The sequence below is a fragment of the Anguilla anguilla genome, chromosome 9 (genome assembly GCF_013347855.1).
Source record: "Anguilla anguilla isolate fAngAng1 chromosome 9, fAngAng1.pri, whole genome shotgun sequence".
Lineage (NCBI taxonomy): Eukaryota > Metazoa > Chordata > Actinopteri > Anguilliformes > Anguillidae > Anguilla > Anguilla anguilla.
In genome coordinates this window covers 17770503-17794387 of record NC_049209.1, presented here as the reverse complement: position 1 = coordinate 17794387, position 23885 = coordinate 17770503, and the positions used below count along the sequence as shown (strand labels likewise).

At 44.5% G+C, this 23885-nt stretch overlaps 1 protein-coding gene across 8 annotated transcripts in view; it reads left to right on the top strand.

The window, feature by feature from the left end:
- phldb2a (pleckstrin homology-like domain, family B, member 2a) overlaps positions 1 to 23885 on the top strand; it is a 43752-nt gene that overhangs the window by 11231 nt on the left and 8636 nt on the right. Inside the window, exons 6-17 of one of the 8 annotated variants that reach the window (XM_035433955.1) lie at positions 5890 to 6009; positions 8379 to 9511; positions 12318 to 12554; positions 12588 to 12623; positions 14584 to 14727; positions 15497 to 15634; positions 16153 to 16281; positions 18693 to 18848; positions 19186 to 19296; positions 19667 to 19756; positions 19960 to 20103; positions 21137 to 21239. In XM_035433955.1, coding sequence (XP_035289846.1) covers positions 5890 to 6009; positions 8379 to 9511; positions 12318 to 12554; positions 12588 to 12623; positions 14584 to 14727; positions 15497 to 15634; positions 16153 to 16281; positions 18693 to 18848; positions 19186 to 19296; positions 19667 to 19756; positions 19960 to 20103; positions 21137 to 21239 — 2541 coding nt within the window. Of the gene's footprint in view, positions 1 to 512; positions 673 to 5889; positions 6010 to 8378; positions 9512 to 12317; positions 12624 to 14580; positions 14728 to 15496; positions 15635 to 16152; positions 16282 to 18692; positions 18849 to 19185; positions 19297 to 19666; positions 19757 to 19959; positions 20104 to 21136; positions 21240 to 23885 lie in introns of those variants that run through there. The other 7 variants (XM_035433954.1, XM_035433958.1, XM_035433951.1 and 4 more) reach the window with 7 other exon arrangements.

Here is a 23885-nt window from a genome sequence, read left to right as displayed (position 1 = left end):
TCCACCATTAAAATGGCTTATTTGTATCATTTTTGAACTATGTATTCATATTTGGTTACAGTGTTATTTTATATGGCCTCTGTTTAGTTCTTTAATCTGTATTTTTCATGACCTATATTTACTGAGGGGAACTTCGCAGGGATTTCTAAAACAAGAGAAACAGATAGCCTACGTTTCTTCGAGTTCTATTGCTGAAATGTGAAGACTGGGAAAAGTTAATTTTGCTGTGTCTTTAAGTCTATTGTGCACGTACCAACACAAAAGAGGGGGATTAACATAGGTGCTGCTCGTTGACCAAATGCAGTCTTATTTAGAGTTGATAATATTGTTACACGTTGTCGAACACTGCCTGCTAATAAAATTAAAATAACAACACATTATAGTAATGTGTTGTTGTGTTGTAGGCTCCAGTTGATCCACTCTGAGTTAATTCTTTACCACCCCCTTAAAGAGTTTAGTAGTGCGTTCCTCCCGACCACCCAAACCATCCTATTGAAACCATTGCGGACCCAGGGTAGCAGTGGGAGCAGGAAACTGTCTGGGCTGGAGGGACGGAGTTTAAGGTGGTCGTGGGTGTCTTTCCTTGAGTACGGATCCCTTTGTCATGCTAATCATCCACAGGCAAAACAGTGTGTCCTTTCGTCGAGCGCGCTGAATGGAGCACAATAAAAGGTCGGTTGCCTCTGAACAAACATAATCGGACAAGTTCACAGAACTTACTTAACTTCGGCGTCTTATTGTTGAAGCTGTGATGCTCGCGTCGTATTTTCCGCTTTGATTGTGCTTCTTATTATTTGGGCACTTCATTGTCAATTGTAGGCTATTAACCGTGCTGTCCATAATCGTATCGTTTTCTCCAATCTTGGCTGCAAAAAAGTTTCTTGAAAAGTTATTTGAAAGTGTTTTTATATTGTCGGATTTATAATTGATTGAGACAGGAGTAATTTCTGGAAACTAATTTCCATTCAGTCCTTCTCAGACGCTCCATTCATGGAGTTGCTTTATAGAGTTGATTATTGATTCAAAATAAATAAATAATAATAGAACAAAAACTGCTTAAATTAAACTTGGTTATATTAACGTTTTGGTTTTTTATTTTGGGTGCATCATCCAATGAACAACGGTCATCTCTGCATGTCTTGGAGAAAGTAAAAATAGTTTGCTACCTTCTGCTACAGTTTGTCTTCGCTTGTTAGAAAATAAGACCGGTTTATCGAGAAGGATTTGTTTATCGAAAAGACACTAGCAATGGCCGGGAATTAGCCACGCGTCCAGTTATTGGACAATTGGGTGTTATTGTCTCTGTGAAGTGTTGAATGCGGTTCACGTGATTGTGGAGAGTTTGGTGCGTTGGTAAAAATTAATTGCCTATGCCCTCTGGCTGCGGAGCCTCGCAGAGCTCCACATTGTGTTTCCATTATGTCATCTTTGCGTGTATAGTGGTGAACTGTGACTGCTCGGGTTAATATGTGGTTTTAAGACTGTGGCCTTTGGGGACAAGGGGTGCAATTAGGTTGCCTTGGAAAGTCAAATGGAAATGCCTGCATTCTGGTGGGCTTTTAGTGTGGGCATCTAGGCCTCAAACTGCCATGTATCTGCTTGTGTGATTGCTTTAGGGCGGAGTGGAGCTATGATAGCCAGCAATGTTAGTAATGAACAAGCAACAGCAAATAAGGCTTTAACATGTCTCTGTCCTCTGTGACTAAATATGTCCTATAACACAGAGCATGATTAGGAGTGGGCTGAAAGTAAAAATAATTGCTCAGGTAATTTTCTGTCAAAATGGCCCCAATATTATGTAGTGAGTGGAGCTGCAAATCATTAGACAAAGCTGTGAGTGCTGTTTATATGGTCCCTCCGCAGCAATGAAACTGCTGTGAGCTCAAACCCACTCATTCTCTTACACACATGGGTGTAGGTACATACACACACATGCTTGCAGTGGTTATAAGGAAACGCGACTCCCCCAGAAGTGGCCTCAGCCCACCAACCACCCCCACCCCCAGCTCACTCTGCACTAAGTGGAAACCCACACATTACTGTGCATATGGATGCCTCATTTGGAGGTAAATGCCATCTGATATCTTTCCCTCCTTTCTCTTTGGTTTTGTTTAGCTGCTCACTCACAGCTGGGCAGTCTAGTCAGCATATCTAGTCAGGATTCAAGCTAGAGTGGCCCTCCTGTCTGGATGAGTATGCAGGACATGCTGGACTAAGCTTTGACTGTACTCCAGGGTCCGCGTTGTACCTTCTCTTCATCTCTTCTCACACAAGCCTTTTTCGTTAACTTTCGCTAATAAATAAAACTTCTGCGGTGCCACTTACCTGAAAATGTGCAGTGCTTTAAAATATGCAAGTAAAGTTTTTTTTGCGTAGTTTCTGTTAACATATTATAGATGTAGCTGGCAGAGGCCAGATAAGGAAGCTTATCCAAAAGATCTCTATAGCAAAATACCATGCATTCCCCTGGTCATCTTTTATTCGTCATTGGAGTCAGTTGTCCCCTTTTCTCTATAGCCCCTCCCTCTAGTTGGGAAAAGGTAATTACCTTGAGCTTCAGGCAAAGGGAGGAGCTCTGGCTTTGTGAGGGCTATGATCTTTCTCCGGGTTTCCGGATAGCAGGCTTCTGTGCCCACCTCCCATCCCATTCTGCCACAGACCGACGGAGCAGGAAGTCTTTGGCTAACGTGGCCAGAAGGGGCCCCAGTGGAAAAATGTCTGCATCCCTGCGCTTGTGCAGAAGATCGGGTTACTTTCTGAACCCGGCTGAGGCTCTGCCTCTTTGCACAGCTGGGCAGGAAGCCTCTGTCATGCAGACAGTCCACCACCCTTTCACAAATGGCCCACAAACTGGGTCTGAGTATGCATGGCTCTCCCCTGTTTCCAGCAGGGTGCTGAGTCTCAGGCTGAACACGTCAGGGGTCATTAACAAATGCCATTAATGTGCATGATGCAGTAAACACCATGGCTGAATTCGTAGCTTGGAGAAGTGGCATGAATTTGGAGCAAAGCGGTCCCAGCTGATGTAAACTTATTGTATTGTAAAACTTATGTTTTCTTAAAGCTAATTTTAGGTACTTGACATTGCTACAAATGAAAAAATAAACATTTTCAGAGATAGTTGCATTAACAGAACTAATTATTAGGCTATATTGGGACCTGGACATTTTCCATGCTTGCTTTTGTACTCAAGAACATCTGGATGTTTTTTTTCTCAGTTGGCTGCAATGTGCTGGGTGACTTGTAGTCCAAGGGGCATTCTTTCATGCACTGCTTATTTTGAATGTAAAAGTTAATCTAGTGCATTAGATGGTTTGTAGTGCACTGGATGCTCTCTAGTTCTCGAGATGTTATGTAGTTCTTTATAGTGTGAAGGGAGCTGTGGTGCAATAGCTGCTTTATGAAGCATTGCATACTATATGATAAACGTGATCATCTTTCATAGGAAGGATTACTATGAAATTGATATTCTGTTCAGTGAACAGTGTATTCTGCAGTGCTCAAAGTGCTCTAGTGTAGCATACGCTCCTTCGTGTAATAGGTTCTGTGTGTGCTGGTTCTGTGAAATACTTTTCAGAATTTCCCATTCTGAAAAGTAAGAGTTGTAGTTGTAAAGTTTAGGTCAATAACAATTAGTTAGCAAAGAAAAAAATATTATCTTTTAATGTTTGAGACTTGCAGAGCAAAACAAAGACGTGTTTATTAGAATGCGTAGTGGTTTTATGCCCTATCCCTGACATGACATTCTGGTTCCTGCCCACCAATCAGGCAGCAGGCAAACATACTGCCTCAAGTAGAATTTTGACAAAAATGTTGGTACCTATCCACTAATCAGGTACTGTAGCAGGCAACCTAATATATGTGACAACTTTTGTCCTCTAATTAGCCATCAACTCCCCTTAGTCCTTCATCAGTCCACCTCTCCAGTAAAGCTATGATAGTTGAAGTCAACATTTAACGACACAAAGGCAGATTATGTTGTGGTATGAGTGCAGTTCTTAATTTCTGTGGGATTTCAGGGCATTTCGGCCGTTTGGAAAGTAGAGATGCACTTCAGAGTGCTCGGCTGAGGTTTTTTTTTTTTTTTTACACTGTTCGGTGATACTCCCCCTAAGCACTCAGTCAGAATCAGTTTAAATTTTTCACATGATATTGGGGGTCAGGCAACATACTGACCCTGGATATGTAACCCGAGCCATTCAGACGTCCAGTCTAGCAGGTAAGCTGAGACATTTAGAGGCTTTGATAAGACTGGGGTCAGGGGGGTAGGACAGTCTTGTGCCCCCTAATCCTGACCACAGAGAAAGGGTTGCTTTTCAGAACATCTGTTATCATTTAGTTAGTCTTACCATGCTTTAGAAGTTTTTGTGTGCTGTTTGTGCAAAGGAAGAAGTCAGAATTTGGTGCTGGCTTTTTGAGTTTAGAATCTCAATAATGGGTTAAGGCCCAAGAGGCTTGCATCCACACCCAGGCAAGATTCATATGACTCTGTCCAACTCCACCTCCATCCCCCTCCAGCTGCTGTGATTCTGTTATGCTTGAAGCGTGCAGTCAGCAAGCAGTCAGTGTGCTGTCAGCATGCAGTCAGGAAATGAGACGAGCAGTGGGTTGTTTCTTTTGTGTGGACCAGTGATCTCAGCTCCAGTTTGTCCTGAGCTCTGCAGGGGTCTTGCCCCCTTTGGATACTTTGGAGCACCATAGGATTTACTGTTACTCTGCTGGTCTGACAACAGGCCTGACACAGCACAGGCCCACTCTGGGGTTGATTCTGTTTGTTTTTCTCTTCAACTTTTATCCCAAATGAACACAGGCCAGTCTAAACACTTCTCTTTTCATTTGCATTGACTCTGATGCCTCAAAGTTGTATTTCTGCACTTGAGTTAAAGACAAGCTGAGAGATCGTAATGAAGGGCATCCGGGGCCTAACTGGGTCTGGAGGAGTGTAATCTCTCATTCAGACATAGTCCTTAATCTCTGTTATTCATGACTGTCTGTTTGTATTCCCTCTGTCCCCATCTGTGTCTCTGGTAATCCACAGTGCCACCATTATCACACAGATTTCCATATAAATCAAATCTCAATGTTGCTGTTAGCTTTGCGGTTAGAGGAGTTATAAACATTTCAGTAAAACAGATTTAAGTTTTTCTGAATGATCAAATTCATGATCAAGTGTAATGCAGAAGTGATTCATGGGTATTGTGGTTTGAATAGTTCATGGATGCATTTTTGAATGTATGAAATAAAATTAAGAGTTCTATATGCACATTTTTCCTAAGTAATCGATAGACATGTTTGTTGGTAAAACATTGGCAATGTAAAATAGTTTATAGAGATAGAACCATGAGTTTTAAAACTTTCAAATTGTATATTGTGTGACCAGGTTTATTGAACATTTCACCACAAAACCAGAATAAATGCAAAATGCCTGGTGCAATTTATGGGATTAACACTTTGAGGCTGATATGCATTGCAAACTTCTTGATAACAATATTAGCCTAATGTAATTTTAAACATTTCTAAGTTTCTTTTATGATTAAACACAAGTTGTGCCAACAAGTTGTTTGAATTTTAATGGTTACGGATACTTTATTTGTTTCATGGCCTCCACCTCCACCTGTGCGGTAATGGTGCTTTACATGGTTTCAGAAAAATTAATTAAAAATGCCTTTGTTAGCTCCCTCAAGTAGTGAATTTAATTTCAAGTAAAGATTCAACCACAAAGACCTTCTGAAATAACACCAGAATAAGAATGTGCTTAGAGTATTATAGTTTGTTTGCCTTACCCTGTAAGAGTGTGAGTGTGCACATGTGAGCCTGTCTCCTGCCATGTTTGTCTCTCACACCCTGTGTGTGTCTCTGTCTCTGACCCTGTGTGTGTGTCTCCTGTAGGTTACACAGTCTGTCTGGGTAAATCCTACTTCTTCCGCTTCAACCATCCTGAGGAGGCCAGACGAATGAAGAGCATGCTGCCGCAGAAGAGCCCTGTGTCGTCCATCGGATATGGATCAGGTAGGCCCACGTCACATGACCCACGGCCCCTATCCATCCACACTGCACCATCCCCTCGTCCTTTGCTTAGGTTCCTTCCAGTCAGTATCATGTAAAACCTGCTCCTTATTTGTGTGTCATTTCATATGATCCAGATGGTTTCAGGGCCAGAACTCTGGTTTTGATTTTTTTTTTTTCAGAGTAGATTCAGTTTTTTGGTATGGGAGGGTTCACTAAACTGCTTTTCTTGGTTAGGGGGCATAATGTCCTGCACGTACACAGAGATGGAGGAGATGACTGTGTTGGCAGGTCGTTTGTCACCCATGTGGAATGTGTTCCTCTAAGCGTAGTTAGGTGTTTCTGTGTGATTGATGTGTTTGACCGAGGCCAGTCTGTGCACTGTATATCAACTTTTCTTTCCCATGTGACCTCAGGAATGTTCTTTCACTCTCCAACTTTTACTTTCCTTCCCGTCCAACACACTCAGTTTTACACAGTTTAAGACGCTTGAGTTTGGCGTGGTCACAGTCTTGCACAATTTTCAGTTCCACTTTCACTTACAGTTTTAGCATTGCTTTTTTTACATTGTTTCTGAGCGTTACTTTAGCATTGTTAAGATGCATTAATTCATTTTCAGACACTCACTAGGATGAACCACCCCCCCCTCTCCTACCACAGTTTTTAGTTAAGAATGTAGATGTTTGTGTAAATTATATAACTACAAATATAATGCCACAGTCATTCCAAAAATGCATGTTAAATAAATATATACATTGGACTGTAAACTCTTCTGCAAATAAATGACTGGAATACTATGTGCATGTTTTTTTTTTATTTGTGCATGCATTATTATTAATGGCTGCAATAATATCTTGTGTTAGGAACTTCTTGTCAGACAATTATTCATGTGGCAGGAGGGGATTCGGACTGTGGTTGTGTGAATTCCCCTCCTGCTCAGTCTAAGACCGTTTCAGACTCTTTAAACTGTTTGGTTCGGTTTCCCTCCGGGCGCTTGCAGACCTATTGGCGTTTTGCTTTGGTTGGCTTTGTTACATAACCGTTGGTTCAGTTTGGTTTCATCCAGAAAAATTTTAAGTGGCCCAAAACCAGAAACTTTGTCGTGTCCCATCAGGCTCGGGTCGGGTTGCAGACCACTAGCACTCGTTGTAGTCCCACACAAAAACATAGTTCAGCAAACGCACAATCTCACATTCTTGTGTTCTGTCATCAGCATTATTTTGGAAACTGAATGTACACTCTACTTTTTCTATTTGCTGGCTAGCCAAAATTTGCAATATTTTGTATGAATGGTTTTGCAGTGGTGCAGTTTTTATAAACTACTCTCAAGAGTGCAAACCAAAAGCTCCGGTTTTTTTCTGCTTGGCGGTCCCATTACGCACTTTTCAAACCCCAGCTCTCAGCTTGCTGTGTTTTACGGGTGGCTCCAGTACGCCGGTGGAAATGGGCTGCTGCAAAATCACGTATATGTCCCAGAAATCCAGTGAGTGTGCGGTCAAGCACGTGTGCGGCTCGTAGATGAACTTACTGAGATGTTTTGAAAACGTATGTGGTCCATGGTGGCTTAGGTCCAGAAGGTTTTCAGCCTGAATTCCAAATGGAAACTAATGCACTCTGCTGCAACACATGTTTCCTAACTGCTCAGTGCTTTACAAGTTTAAACAGGGTTGTGTAACTTGTAGAGTGAGGTTATCAGTATATCACCCAGGAAACCTGCAAAGCAAATAAACAGAATAAATAAAAAGTCTTCCAGCCCAAGCCTGTGGGCAGGTCAGCGGGTCGCCGTAGTGGTGGTCTGTCCTGGTTGGCTGTCCACACTTATACGATACTGTGGAATATGGGAGCTGCCAGCCAGAGCACCCCCCCCCCGCCCCCCGTCCAGAAGTCGGGCAGGGGTGCGCTGACAGTGCCTGTTTCTCATGGCCTTGCCATTTCTGTAATGCCAAGAACTACAAAAACAAAAAACTACAGAACTTCAATCTGCTTCTGCACTGAACGTTTTCCATTTATAGAAGAATACTTAACCACATTATCCATGTTTATGTTAGGTATAAAATTCTGGGATAACCTTTTTTTTTTTAGTCAGCGGACTAGGTAGCAAACCACAGCAGGAATACATTGCAGGCATGGATGAAGTTAGTATGTTCTACAGACCCCTAAAATTTCTGATCTTTGTTGGCTCTGTATTTATATGGGTTTGCAAGAAAAAACTGTTTGACTGTAAAATCCATGTTTTGTCCAGTTATGTTTAAAAAAAAAATTAAAATGTTTTATTGTAGCTGCAATGTAAGTAAATGGTAACTGATCATAGAATTCCGGAGCATTTGAGTGGACTCCTGTGTTTACAGTCCTTATTTCCTCTCTTATTCTAGACAGTCTGAAGTTTGACTACCGCGAGAGAGCAGGTGTGTCCAGTACACAGTCAGCGCGGGGGGTACGGTCGGGGGCAGAACTCCAGGAGTTGATGGACACGTTGCAGCGCAGGAAGTTGGCGTTGGAGTCGACCCTACGAGCCAATGGCAGTTGTGGCCCCTCCTACCTCAGCATGTCCCAGTCCCCGCCTATCAGCCCCAACCCCCTGTCCTCCACACTTGGTTACCAGGAGCAGAGCTGGAGGCACTGCAGCAGCGACCGCCCGCCTATTTCCCTCAAGGTGTCCTCCTATCTGCCCCCATCGCCCCGGCACAGTGCCACTGATGCCCGACAGAGGGACAGGGACCGCCCCCTCAGCCCCACCCACCTGCTCCCCTATCCCCGCTCCGGCTCCCGGAACTGGTCCCAGGACAGCCTGTTCCTGTCAGCGTCAGCTGATGGGCGGCGCCTTCCGGGAGGCGGGTCCCTGCTCTCCATGTGGAACGGCTCCTCCATGACCGACACCCTCCCCCCGACACCCAGGGGCAACACCGGGCCGGCCAGCATGCCCTCCAGCCCCCGGCTGGCACGGAGGCTCCTTTTCCAGGAATCCGGGCGTGGGGTGCGGGACGGGGACGAAGCCCTGGACCCGGGGCCCAGGCAGAGGAAGTACTCGGCGGGGTCCCTCACCGGCATGGGAGCCTACAGCCGCTCGCTGCCCCGCCTCTACAAATCGGCCGACAGCCAGCCCCTCTCCCTGCCCCCCCGCCGCTCCCTGGGCACCCACAACGGGGACACGGCCTCTGTCCCGCTGTCCTCAAAATCCAGGCGAAGCCTGCCCTCCCTGGAGCACCCGCCGGATGTCACGGTCCCCGCCAGCGTCCCCACCAGCCCCCGCGCCGCCGCCAAGGCCGGCCTCTTCTCCTCGGGGTCCCACTCGGACCTGGAGCGCAGCGGCCTGCGCAGCCCCTCGCCTTCCCTGGACCTGGGCCTGGGGGAGCGGAGGCTGTCCTTCGGCAAGGCGGGGGTGGGGCTGGGCGGCCTCAGGGAACGGCGGGGCAGCATCAGCTCTCTCAGCGGGAAGGAGGAGCTGAGAGACTACCACCAGCGTCAGAGAGATGAGAGGCTGCGTGAGCAGGAGGTCGAGAAGCTGGTGAGGCTTCTTCTCTTCCTCATTTTCTCTGCCTATTCCTCTCAGTCCCCTCCCCTTTTTCACTTTCTCCTTAATCCAGCGATTGCGCGTACCTCCTCCGGGATGAAGCTGATCCATCTGTACTGCATCTGTATGGCTCCCCCCTGTGGCCCTGTATTGTAGTTGTTGACTTGTGGTGAGGTGGATTTGTGTCTCACAACCAGTCATTAGTGGTGACAGAACCACCCTTGAAACATTTACCAGTCACAGGCCCAAGGAGTAGTGAATGAATGAAACTCTATGAGATCTGAGGCCACCTGGAAGGCCTAGTGGACCGTAGCCAGTGCCAATCTTTGGCAGTTTGAAAATTAGTGTAAGCTGCGTCAGTGGGAATCGCCTAAGCGTGCCACATCTGCGGAGAGGGCCGTAGAGGCAGGTATCTGTCCTGCACTGCACTGTCTGCCCCCTGTGGGAGAAGGGTTGCTCCATGACTTTGTTTACCAAAGCGGTAGTTAAGTTGCTCTTTTGATGTCTATAAAGCTGTGGGACTGATGGCTTTCAAGGCCTTCATCAGCTGTTACACTTAACACAAACCTGTTCTTTTGGATTGAGTCCAGACCTAAACCAGGAACCACCCATTCAGTGCCCTTTACAGCCTGGCAGAAGTCCTGAGAATCCTTGTAGCCACCCAGTCAAAATACACACTCACTGACCACTGGTATACAATCAAGCATGTCAAGTATGCCGGTTAATAATTACTTGCTCTGGGTCATCAGGTCTATAATACCATGTTCTGAGCTAAGACTCGTGGCTACAGTTGCAAGTTTGTAATCGCATGTTTTATGGTGCAGTAACGGGTATATACAGACTGGTGCCAAATTAAAGGAAACCAACCTTACTAAGGTGTTGGACCAGTATGAGTAACCAGAACAGCTTCAGTGCACCTTGGCATAGATTCTACACGTCTCTGGAACTCTACTGGAGGGATGGAACACCATTCTTCCAAACGATATTCCCTCATTTGGTGTTTTGATGATGGTGGTGGAGAGCGCTGTCTAACACACAGGTCCAAAATCTCCCATAAGTGTTCAATTAGGCGGAAATCTGGTGACAGCAAAGGCCATAGAATATGATTCAGATCATTTTCATGCTCATCAAACCATTCAGTGACCCCTCATGTCCTGTGGATGGGAGCATTGTCATCCTGGAAGAGACCACTCCCATCAGGATAGAATATAGGCACATGCTTTGGGTTAGCTGGTATGTAAACCCTTGCTCTCAGCTACATTCGCAGGTAGGCAATAGCATGTGGCTGGCAGTATTAATGTTGGGAAGGCTGTCCCCTGCAAATAAAACTTACTATTTAAGGGAGCATCCATGTACAGGCAAAATGAAAGAATTGATTGAGAGCACTCCAGTCTATGTTCCCTCTCTGTTAATGATCTGGGTTCAGTGTCCCTTCACCACAAATACTGGCCCTGGTCTTACGTTTCCATTGGAGTAAGGAGACACAGTGACTTCATTCCACGTGGGTGGCCACCAGCCGTTTGTTTCCTCCAAAACGCTCCCACCTTCTGCGATGTGGTACTGGGTTGGAATTCCTTCTTTTCTTAGATGAGCTCTTGAGTGGCTAAGTTTGCTGGCTGAAAGTGGATGGCTGACTCTTGGTTTTTAAACGTTCTGTTTTTTGTCTGAAAAATGTTGGTAAATGTTGCTTTTTCAGCGAGCTGTAAATATGTGTATAGCTCTTTATTTATTATCATAACATTTATGCCGCATGTCGATCCAGCGCATTCCTAGGCCAGCTGGACTCCTTTAGTGTTTTTACCCATAACTTTGTTTTGGCTCTGGGCCACAATCCTTCATTTTCTTCACTCAAATCCTTCCATCACTACATTGCAGTCCCTCAGTCACTGTTGTCTAGTTTCTCTCCTCCCCATCCATCCATTTCTTCGGACCCTAATCCCTTCATCTCTACACTTGAATCCTTCCATCTATCCATCTCAACCCTCATCTCTGCAGCAGTTCTGCAACTTTAAGGACTTTATTAGAAACTGCCAAGCTGTAAAAAAAATGTGAAATGGTTCAATGTGTCGAACTGCAACAATATTTTAATTAACTGAAGTTAATTAAAATTTTACTGTGGTTGTGTAACGTGCTGTGGATTATTTAACCATAGACGATTTATGCAGTGGAAACATTCATTTGAAATGGCAGCCTAGAACATCTGACTTGCAGACTTTTGTGAGTCTTGTGTGCTGGTCAATTTGCATCAGTTTGAAAGGAGATGCTTACTCTGTCTTTTTCCAGTTTGCATTTGAGTGGTGTTGTTATTGAGTCTGAAATCGTGGTCTTTTTGATAATTTTTGATCATAACTGAACCAAATGTGCATTTGTTGTGTTTGTTTCCTGTCCTACAGTCAGCTTTCAGGATCTTTGAGTAAGACTGGTGCAGCAAGGCTAGAATAAACTAATTTTATTATGGAGCTTTTTTATTGGTTCTCTAAAATCTGATTCTTGTGGATTATTTCACAAACTAAACAAAGTGTGCTTTTTACGGGGTTTGTTTTTCTATCTGACAATCAGACTTCGGGATCTATACCAAGGCTAGTCCCTCTTATCCATGGGGCTATATACAAATAAATCTTATGTATTCACCAGTGACTTAGCATTATTTTTATTCAATCCCTCCACTTTTGGCACCTGGATAGACCCTCTATCTTATTGGATACAGTATCCTATCCTATTGTTTATCTGGACCCATGGGGCTCCTCTTGATGTTCTGTAATATTGGATGGGGTGCTATTGGTCTGTTTCCGTGTTTCAGGAGCGTCAGCGTTTGGAGACGATCCTCAGCCTGTGCTCGGAGCTGGGCCGCCCGGAGAGGGAGCAGGCCGGGTCCACCGTGGCGGACCTGCAGCACATCAACAAGGAGCTGGAGAAGCTGCAGGTGTCCGACGACGAGTCTGTGTTCTCCGAAGTGCCGGGCACCTCGCCGGAGAACGGCTACGAGGCCAAGCGGCAGTTCCGCCAGCGCAGGCACAGCGGCCACCGGGAGGCCAGGGCCCCGTCGCCCTCCGTCAGCCTCCGGGCCTCCGCCCCGTCCCCCTCCCCGCGCCTCATCAGAACGCAGGTGACCGCCGTATTTCTGTATGCGTAGCATAGACAGTTCATCCTCTTCCTCCATTCTCCTCTTCCTCACGGCCCTCTGTGGCGCTCTGCTGGCTACTTCTGGAGCGCTCAACACAAGGAAACTAAAAGACAGGTGTGTTGAATGATTAAATCTCTCAGTTGTGATTATGATCAAGCTTGTCATTATGTTTTAGTGTCCAAATGCAACCTGAGCTGTATGATTCACTCTCCTCCGTCCTTGTGGAGGGTGTGCTGGCCTCTCAGCCCCCTTGTCTCATTCAACACCATCCGGCCTTGAGAGATTTCTTCTTAGAACCAAGAGTAGCTAGTATCCTACTTCCTGGCAGGTGTGAGGGGAAAGGAGATGGTGTAGTGCTTTGGGTGTTGCGGTGCAGTTTATTTAAAACATGTTGGTTTGACTGTGGTTTCCACATCACTGTGTTGGACAGTGCAGTCTCCCTGCCTTGGTGTGTACTTAGTGTCTATGTAAGCCGGAAGAGGCCAAGTGAAGGCCTGCCATGTAAGCAATAAACATCCTAAAACATCTGTTTAAATATGATGAGGTTACCAGCAGGGCTAGTTGAAGGGGGAAGGTTTGGAGGGGGGGTGACCACACACGCAGCCCCTCTGTCCCCACCCCCAGAAGGGTGCTGTTGCTCTCCCTGTTCGACACACCCATACTACGGAGTGCTGTTACTCTCATTGTCAAACCCCTGTGATTGAGGGCCAGGGGGCACATGAGGTCTGAGATCTTTTGCCTTTCAAGGAGTTGTTTATCTTTTTTTCCCCTGTGGTAGATCTTGTTGTTTACACTCCATTGTCTGTCAGGCAACGCATACAGACATATAAATAGCTTTACTCTGGTCTTCCTTTCAAGTCAGTCCCCTCTCAGTTACAGTAAAAACTGATCTGATTGGCTCAGATTTTGGGCTCATTCTTACAGTGGTGTGTCGCCTGGAGAAACAGCCTGAAATAAAGCTACACCTGGAATTTACAAGAAAACAGAAGAGTGTGCGACTTCATAATGGGCAGGAAATGATTCAATTCCCATCAGGGACACCCTTAGCTCTGTGTGTGTGTGTGTGTGTGTTGTGTTGTGTTGTGTGTGTGTGTGTGTGTGTGTGTGTGTGTGTGTGTGTGTGTGTGTGTGTTTGTGTGTGTGTGTGCGCGTGTGCTGGGCAGTAGTTTACAGACCTCTCTCTGCTGGGGTTGTCTGAGGTTTGCTGTCCTTCACTGGGCTTTGAGAATGATTCATGCTAGTTATTGTAGATTAAATCGATGTTTCACAGTGAGTGGGTCATAAACTTCCCTCACTTGTGCTGTCTGTAAAGAGGAGTCATTGTAAGCCTCCATTTTTATCAGTCTCCTCCCACAGTGTTTATAAGATCTGTAGCAAGGTCCAAGCAACCCCTCCCCCACACACAGTGTCTGCATTCCTAGGACCTGACGCTAATGCATCAATGAGTTCACCACTGTTGCCTGAAGAGTAACCAGCCATCTGCCATTAAAAGCCTCATAAATCAGCTGCTTATTTGTCTTGCTGATACCGAGTCAAAGCTGCTATTTCTTTCAGTGTGAATTTGTTGTGCTGACATACATTATATGTCTGCAGTGTGTAATTTTATTAGATATGTGCAGTGTGCATGTGCTGTGTGGATGTACATTTGATTTGTACATGGTGAATGTAGAGTGTGCATGTACATTAGATATGCACATTGAAGAATTAGATATGTTCAGTGTGAACTGGATACATGTTAGATATATACAGTTTTGTGCTGTGTGGACATAATATGTAATAGATATGTGCTGAGTGAAAATGCATGAAAATGTTAGACCATCATGAGTATATACTGTACTGCACAGTTGGGTGCCCAGTTTCAGGTTACAGATGAACAAGTCCATACATTTGCCCTGTCCCACTAGAGATGCTTGCAGAGTGATGATACTGATGTCATCAGCAGGTGTCAGAAGTATCAGAGGATGGGCAGCTGAAGCAGGAGGTCACCCGTATTGAGGAAGAGAGGATCCAGGTGCTAAACAACATGGAGGAGCTGGAACAGAAGATCAAAGACTTGGATAACCAGATGGAAGAGTCCATCCGTGAGGTGTGTGTGTGTGTACATCGTTGGGTGTAATGGGAGGGAATCAAATCCCATCGTTTAGATGGCTGTAATGGGACTAAATATAAGATTAAATTATGGCCAGAGTGACCAGAGTATGAGCCATCATCGATGTAGTCACCGCTTCCGTTTCTTAATTTCCACATTGGCCTCTCTGTCCCCGTCCCTGTCTCTCTCTTGCTATGTGCCCATTTTTAAAGTACTTTTCAGTCCCAAGTTTTTCTGCAGGTCTCAGAAAAACAATTTAGAAAAGACATCCTGTAGACCTCCTCCATCGGGACGAAATTTATTTTGTGTAATTTTCTCCAATTATCTCCAACAATTGATTGGCCGTTGTTATCCCCAGTATGGTGGTGAGAACTGCTACAGCTGGAGCAAGGCAAACACAGCACTGATTGTTTATGTTGAGGGTAAGCGCCTAGCCTTTTGTGAACTTTCGTAATTGCTCCCGGCCAGCCCTTTTTGATCATGCTGTCCAGCTGGCCAGACTCAGGGTGACATCTTTCAGTTACTGTTTACACCGCACATCTGCAGACATCACCTCAGTGCGGTTCCACACAGACCTGCTGGGCACCGTACTGCTGTAGCTGCTCTGACTTATGGGCCTGAAGCTGAGGTTGTCAGTCAGCTCAACAATTTGTAGAATAGTACAATTGACATAAATGCATTCTGATTCCACCTGCTTACAGCGTTATTTTATGGAATCGTGTTGTGCCATTGCTGTCATATTGATCTAACCTTCCCCCCCGTCCAGATGGAGGTTGAGCGTGCCCTTCTAGAAGGAGAGCAGGATGCTGAGGTGGCCCAGTTGCAGCAGGAGAAGGAGGTCCTTGATCAGCTGAAGGAGAAGATGACAGAAATGGAGAAGAATGTACAGGAGAAAAAGTCCCAGGTCACTATAGCTGCACCACCATTGCCAATTCTTCCTCCCACACAGAGGCCAATATACAGCAATATCACAACAACAGCTGTTTGCTGGGCTAAGCTTTATCTCTCCAGGCTGTGAGAGAAAGGAGAAGCCATTTTCCTTGGTTTGGAAGATTAGATTTCCTTTTGTTTGTCTCTGTATTTTAGTCTGGCTTTTTCTGGTGAATTCTAAAAGAGACCTTTGCACTATTGTTTTGCTGTGCTTTTGGTGAAGCATGGGTTTGCTTTTTGCTGTATTTTGATGAGGCATGGGTGCCATTACAGGTCATTGAGTGTGAGATTATATGAAACATGTCATAATGCATTGGGAAGGCTGGGTATGTGCTGGAGGATTTAAGGGTCAGGAGTTTCTCTGCTTTCTTCCTCTTCCTTGTCATGCCCCTCATCGCGCTTCCTCACTAACGCTTGCCCCAGGCTTGCTCTAGCACTAAACAGTCCGCTCTCCTGTGTGTGTGTTCTCTGTGTGTCCGAAATGCTGTATAGGAGAAAGCACAGCTCGATGCTGAAAGAGAAAAGGTAGAGAGGCTGGCAGAGCAGGTCTCTGAACAGAAGACCCAGCTGGACACCTGTCCCGAGGCACTCAAGGAGCAGCTCCAGCAGCAACTGTCCAGGGTCAGTGGCTCCAGGCCCCTCCTCCTCTTCCTTTAGCTGTCATACCTGTCTGCTCATACTGTGAGTGCCTTTAATCTCCTCTTGCTGTCCTACCATTGTACTCTGGCTCTGGTGCTGTCTTACCTGTGTACTTACCCTGTCAGTGGCTCTTTTCTGCCTCTTTCTGTAGTTATCATTCCTCTATACTCATACTGTCGTCCCTCCAGCCTCCTCTGTTTTTCACTGCCCATGAATCCATCCTCCAAGGGTCAGAAGCTCCAAGCTGCCTTTAGTGGACTAATTTTGTTAAATCAGAGTGTGTAGTAGGTCTGAAGCTTCTATCTTTGTATTTGATTGTAGTTAGCTAACCCTAGATATGGCAGAGGTCCTCACTTAAAAAGTGGGTCAGCAGGTCCCCAAAATAAGGGCTGTACATTTTAAACACTTTATAGTGAAGAAACTGTAGCACTATTGTCCACTTACATAGTATACTAGTGAGCCTCCTTGCTCTTGTTTACTGTACATGACACTTTATGCTGATGACCTTTCTGTATTTTCATATCCGTAGCTTTGTTTTGCTACACTAAGGCTCTTGAAAATGATGATTCACTATTGTCCTGTTTCAGGTATATCACACATGACCTGGGAATGATATACTGCTGATTGAAACAAACAAACAGTTGGGTTTGAAGGTTATTGCTGTTGTGTTTGTGAAGTAGCACGCTGATGGCCTGGTGTTGTGTTGCTTTGTGGTCTTTTTTCTTTTTGATTTTGTGAGCTTTGTTAGGCCCAGTGTACACCAAGCCAATGATTCTGTGACACATTTTATCTACGCGCATGGTCCTAGAGGGTCCATTTGGATCTCAGGAACAGAAATAGTGATTTTTGGGTTATCCTTAAATGGGAGTGAAAATTTCCATGAAATCTTTCTTGGTTGAAGGTTTGATATTTTTGATTCACTTTTATTTTATGTTATCTTTTCTAACATTGTTTTTCTCAGCAAGATTGTGCCTCTCAAACCCTCTACCTTATCATCTATCCATCCAAATATTTTTTGAAAATCTTTTCACAAAATAAACAAAAATATGAAACAACATAAAGACTGAAGATCAACATAAAGATGAAGCAAATGAGTAACCAAAGTATTGTTTTGTGTTCAGTTTCTGTACATCAACTTCCCAGTATGGAGTGGTACACCACACCTCACCCTCAGGCCCCACCTACTGTATCCCCTACCCAACAAATGCCTCCCATCTCTGATTGGCTCACGGTGGGAGTTCTGGATTCTGTATGTGTAGTTTTTCATTGTAGTTGCAGTTGCTGACAGCCAGCATGTCAGTACTTATTGGTTTTGTGTACTCTACCCTTGCTTTTAAGTTGCAATGTGTTTTGTTGTATTTTTGTGTGAACCAATATCATCGTGGTTAACTGGTCAAAACTCTTCCTGGTTGATGTTTAAACTTTTTTTTTTGAAATGATTGGTTAATTATAGGTAAAATGACTAATTGCCGATGACAATATACTATACTCATGTACATTCTTCATAATCAGGCAATATATAACTGTAGAATGCCCCTTATCAGACCCCCAAAAGCAAACCAACTGTGTTTACGGTGCTGACAGGGAGTCAGAAAGGTTTGATAAAGAGACGGTGCTATTGGCCTAATACTGCACAGTTGCAATCATTTACTGAGTTGAAATAGCATTATGTAAACCTTAGGTTTTCCACATACAGTGTAATCATGTTTGGAGTTATTGGAAAGCCAATATCATGGGGAGTAAGTTGGTGTCATTCATGGCATAGTACTGTGGGCGCCGAGGAAAAAATCTTGGAACACCATTCAAAAGTAAACTCATCTGTAACCTGCAAAAAGTGATGCAGGTAACGGATGAGTCAGTAGCTAGTTGTGCTACAAAGATTAACCTGCCTTGATAGGTTTACAGTGATAGTGCAAGCAGAGTCATTGATGTTACTGCTGTTTTGTTGTGATTGTCTTTCTTTGATGATTTGGGGTTTTCTTTGATCCCTGGTTATATAAATGATCTCCTGCACGCCATTCGCGTATAGCCATTCCACTAGACTTACATTATGCACCATTGTATATTGCCATTATTGAACATACTGTATAATAAATTGCATTCCCTTTAACCTGCCATTCCTCTTTGACTCTAAACCACTACCCACCTAGTGGTTTTTAGGTCCTAACACATTGAACTCAGGATATCTGCACCCCAGCATCATTGGTCTATACACCAGTGCCATTGCAGGATACACATAGTATGCTTGTGGGTTACACAAGCCAGAGGCACGTCCATGTCTAGACAGTGATCCGTATAGAGCTCTTTCAAACATAGCGGCATGATGTGGCAAGTTTTCTGTGGCCAGATCAAACCTGGACTGGGCCTGGTCTGACATGAGCATGTCCCCCCAGGATACAGACACCCTGGAGGTGGAGAAGAAACGGTTTGAGGATCTGGAATTCCAAAAGCTGGAGCAGGAGAGCCATCAGGACGAGGAGAAGGAGACGATGACACAGCAGCTGCTCAAAGAGATCGCGGAGTACCAGCGCAGCACCGTCACACGCAAGGTAACGCCATTACACGCCAGCCCACCACATGATTCGTCTCATGCCAAGTAAGTGCACACCGTAACATTGCCCACCACATGCCTATCACATGGAGGGTACTGCATACAAGTTACACTGCACTTGTGACACAGAAGCTTGTCACGCAATTTATAGTGTTTGCATTTGTGTTTTTTTTCTGTATCGGGTGTGTGTGTATGTATGAGAGAGAGAGACAGAGAACAAGGATTCGCAAAAGCATCAGCACTAAATAGCTCATTTAAACTTTCTTCATGCATGCATCTGAGCCTGTGTGTTTGTATGTATGTGTGTCTCATAGAACTTTTGTCCCCTCCCTTAGGAGAGACTTATGACCCTTAAGAAACAATCCACCCAGATTAGCCAGCAATCTCAAAGGGAGAAAGACAGCTTCCTGAAGGAGAGGAGCAACCTGCTGATGATGCTGCAGCGGGTATGAGAGAAAAACATTGCACTTTCAGAGGTGCTGCTGGGAAATGAAGTTTGTGCAAAGTGGTCTCTAAAAGTATGACTTCACATTTTTTTATCCTCTAAATTAGTGGTGTCAAAAACCTGTCCTGGTAGGCCGCAGTGTCTTTAGGTTATTGTGTTTTCCTTTCAAGCCAGTTAACATCTTAAGAATGAAGTGTGTGGACTCTTTAGCCAATAAACAGCTAAAAAGAATCACTGGTGCTGAAACACACCAAAAACCAGCTGACACTGCGGCCCTCTGGGACCTGTATTCTAAGCCTATCCCCAGGGCTTTATAGCTCACAAGGGCCATGTGTCTATGTGGCCTAACTGGGCCGGTCTCTGCCTTGCAGGAGAAAGAGAACCTGGAGGCTCTGGAAAAGAAGTACACAGACCTCACCGGGGGGCAAAGCTTCCCAAACAACCCCATCAGCATGAAAGAGGTATGATCGTCACCTCAGGTCCACATAACAGTTTAGGAGTTGCCATATTAGTTGCATGAGTGTGTGAGTGAGGATGAGATCTCTTTGTGTGTTTCGCCGTGTGTGTGTTCACACGTGTGGAGGAGGGAGGGGAAAGGATGAAAAAGAGAGCTAGAGAATGATTTTAATTTTGATTTGGTCACCCCCCTTCATTGTTCCTGCAGCACTTCCGAACCCTGGAGGAAAGGAAGAGGTCAGGGAAGGAGGAGGGGTCCCAGATGAGTGACACGCTGCCTCGCAAGAAGATCCAGCCATCTGCCTCGCCCCATTTCAGCAACGCCACTCTGGGGCGCAGCATCACCCCCAAAGTAAGGGAAGCAGAAGACCAGGCCTCAACAGAGGAGGCCCTAAAACAGAGGCACAAAGACTCAGCCATTTCAATTTGCCACATTTCAGCTCAGTCAGTGTACAAACATACATATTCAATTCCAGTACAGCCAGTAGAGAGAACCTTTATGGTTAAATATTCCACCTACAGAATAAAATGGAGAGGTTGCTGTTGACATCTCAGGTTTCAAACATTACACTACTGGCAAGTAGATCTCCATTTATATATAAAAAATTATGCTAATGTCTCACTTTTCACCCCTTTCAACCAGTTTATCCCAGTAAAGCACTATTAGGCATTAGCTTTTAATAAAGTAGTTCAATAAAAAATGAAAAAATCTAGTTGCAACCAAACTGAACTATGATGGCTATTGTTTTGATTTGAGTATAAACAATTCATAATACTATATGAAGTTCACGCAGCAATAGTGCTTAGTCATTTCTGTGCAGTGTACAGCAGAAATCTGTCCAGTTACAGTGCTTCAGGCTAGCAGCCATTTTTAGTCAGATGTCTTTTATCATGCAGTCACAGTTTGGAATAGCCCTCTTCCAAGCTGGAAGAAAAGGCAGCCCCACCCCCTTTGGTAGTCACAGCTCATAAGCAACCAGGGATCATGAGACAAACTGAATTGCATTAAATGTGCTGCTTGTAGAGGGTGGCAACCTAGCCTTAGTTTTGGAGTCTGATCACATAAATATGTTCTAGAATCTTGCAAATGAGAATGAAGAGCCAGACCAGTAATTAATAAATAAAGCGATTTCACTTCCAAAAACATTTCCAAGAAGAATACATGTGATCTGGTTTTAACACAGGGGTATTTCACAATACCACATGCTGGAATCCTCAAGCTTTTGCTTGTCTGTCTTGCATATGTTTTTTTTGTTTTTTTTTTTGCACACGGACAGGAAGTATGTCTGTTTCTCTTGCACACAAGCCCACTTGAAATAGTATTGTGCACGGTTGTATGCCAGTGTGTCTGTTCTGATTGACTGTGGTTGGGTCTGTTCCTCACGCAGGTCCACATGCCCCTATCTCAGAGCTCAAGCTGTGGAAGCGTCCTGCCCCGTGCCCTCACTATATCCCCCAAGGATCTGGACCACCGACACATGCACAAGGGTGAGCCACCGCAGTGACATAGACTGCTTAATCATTCCATCCTTTTGGGTTGTCCCGTTCTTTTTAAACAGGGAATCGGTTAGTTAATTGATAGGACATTCGCATTTTAATCTAGTGTCATTCATTTTATAACTCATATTTAACACATTCTCAAAGCAATCTATGTTTAAATTATGGCATATTCGGATACTCGTTCTGTCTAGAAGATTGTTGGATGTAGTCTGAATTCTGTGTTTTCATCCAGCTAGCAAATTATGCTTGACCCAACACAAGCCTGATTATTGTTTCCCATCTTACCTGAATTAAGAGTCCAACTGACTTGAACCAATGTTAATCTTTTTTTTCCCCCAAATCAGTTGCCTTTCTGTTTTTCCTTGCTTTCTCTGTAATTCATCAGCCCTTAGTCTTGAAAGTACTTTTTTCTCTGCATTTTCAATTAATGCTAAGCCTATTCGATGCACATTTCATTTAGACATATTTTCAGAATAAAGTGACCTGAGCTAAACTATGTACTGAGGCAAATAAAACAGTGCACTTTTTTAGCAACCACGACAACTACAGCAAAATGAATGCTATTTTAATCATTCGCATTCAAAATTAATTCACATAGTTTCATACTTTTTCAACATGAGCTGTAAGCTGAGGCATCCACAGTCAGTGTGTTCTTGTGTTCAGTCTTTCTTGTGTTGTCATTTTTGTTTCTAAGCTATTTTGTACATTTTGCTCTCTGCACATCTAAAGGTATGTTTTGTTTTTGGCAATTACCAGAATGTTTTTCACATTATCTTCTGGGTTGTTCATCACACCATCACATTTCACTGGAAAAGTTTTCTTTTCTCAGTTTCCGGTTTGTCTACATGTAAACAGCATGTCCTCCTGTTCTAATTTATTGTGAGAAATGTCCAAGAATTATTAAAGCACAGCAAGAATATCAAGTGACTTGAAATATTGGAAGCTTCTGGGTAACTCGGTAGTTATAGCCAGAAGCACAGACAAGGCCCTGTAGCCTAGAACTGGCTAGCTGGAGTCTAGGTCATTATCTGAATATGGTCAGTCAGGATCAACAGGACACCATTGGTGGATTTGAGGTAGCCAAGGTTTTTGAGGTTATGACTGCATCAGTGCCCTTCCAGTAATTGGTGTACCCTTCCTGCATACAGAGCTAGCGCCCCTATAGCACTAATTTGCAGGAGAGTGTATCTGGGGAATGCACATGCTCCTTTTGTAGTGCTTCCTCTTTAGGTGTGGTTGCTGTGGCGACAACACAGGCGTAGTACAGTTCCTGATTCCAGCTGAGACAGAAATTGGGCGTGGCCTGCACTGATACCAAAAGCTTAAAAATAATTTACCCCCAGCTTTGCTAGAAGCCACATTTACTGTCTGGAAATGACAAGTTTGTATACAGTATCACGCCTCTGCTTGAGTCTTCAGTAATTAGGTTACAGGTGACAGGCGGCATTCGGTCCATCAAAGCTTGTCATTTTGCTCGACATCTAGCCGGCTTGGTGCAGCGTCCTTTGTTGAGTATGGACCCGTGGGGTTTGATGTTAAAAGCTTTTTTTATGAGCTTATACTGAGAGATCAGTCAAACAAAGGCTGATCTTTCTGTTCTTCACAACACAATGTGTCCCTTAATTGTGCTGCATTACGTACGTGTGTGTGTGTGTGTGTGTATGTCTGTGTGTGAGTGTGTCCATGTGTATGTGTGTGCGCGTACGTGTGTATCTCCGTGTTTGTGTGTGTGTTTGAATCACTCAACCGATTCAGACGACCGTTGATCCTAGCTTGGAGTGTAATTACATCAGAAGACGGGAAGTGCAATCAATGATTCTGCCATCAGAATCTTTGATCTCCTTTAGCTACCCCAGTAGTTAAAGGAGTGGTGCTTCGAGCATATGGGAGTGGCTGCATTTGTACGGTAACTACAGAGCTGAATAAGACGAGACACCTAAGAGCTGCCCTATGTCTTCTGAAAAATCTGGATAGATGATACGTGATTGAGCACAACATCTGTCCCCTTTGAAGGGAGTAGGAGTTTGGCTCTCCTGTGGTTAGAATGGTCAGAGCCCGTCTGTGTGAGAGCGGTCGGAACAGATAATGATTCCCCCTGAGACTGTAGGAGTTCAGCATTCCTCTCTAATTGTGTGGAGGCGAGGGGAATAGTATCATTCCTCTGACTTTTGAAGGTCCGGCGACCGTGTGTAATTACTCCAGTGGCGGTGTGAATATATGAGTTGCAGGCAAAGGTATCGGGTGATTACTTTGAGATTTAGTAGTTTTGTAGCTGATATGTAATTTGTAATGTGTTAGTTGTCTTATTGTATGATTGTGTGAAATGCTGTAGTAGTTTTTCATTCTGGAAGTCTCTGGAGGGGATCATCAGAGGGGCGGGTACTCTCTGGCCCACATAGTCTGATAGTATCTGAGTTCCTGTCTCAAGCATCCTCTCCCTCACCCTCACCCATTTTGGGACATAGAACTACACTTTCCAGGAATAGGACTCTCATTTTGGATTATTCTGGCCTGTTAGAGGGATCTAATTCTGGAACATTCTGAGCAGGGATAGGGTTCTCATTCTGGGACTTTCTGACCAGTAATGGGGCTCTAATTGAAACACTTTGACTGGTGATTGAGACTGCTCTTTAT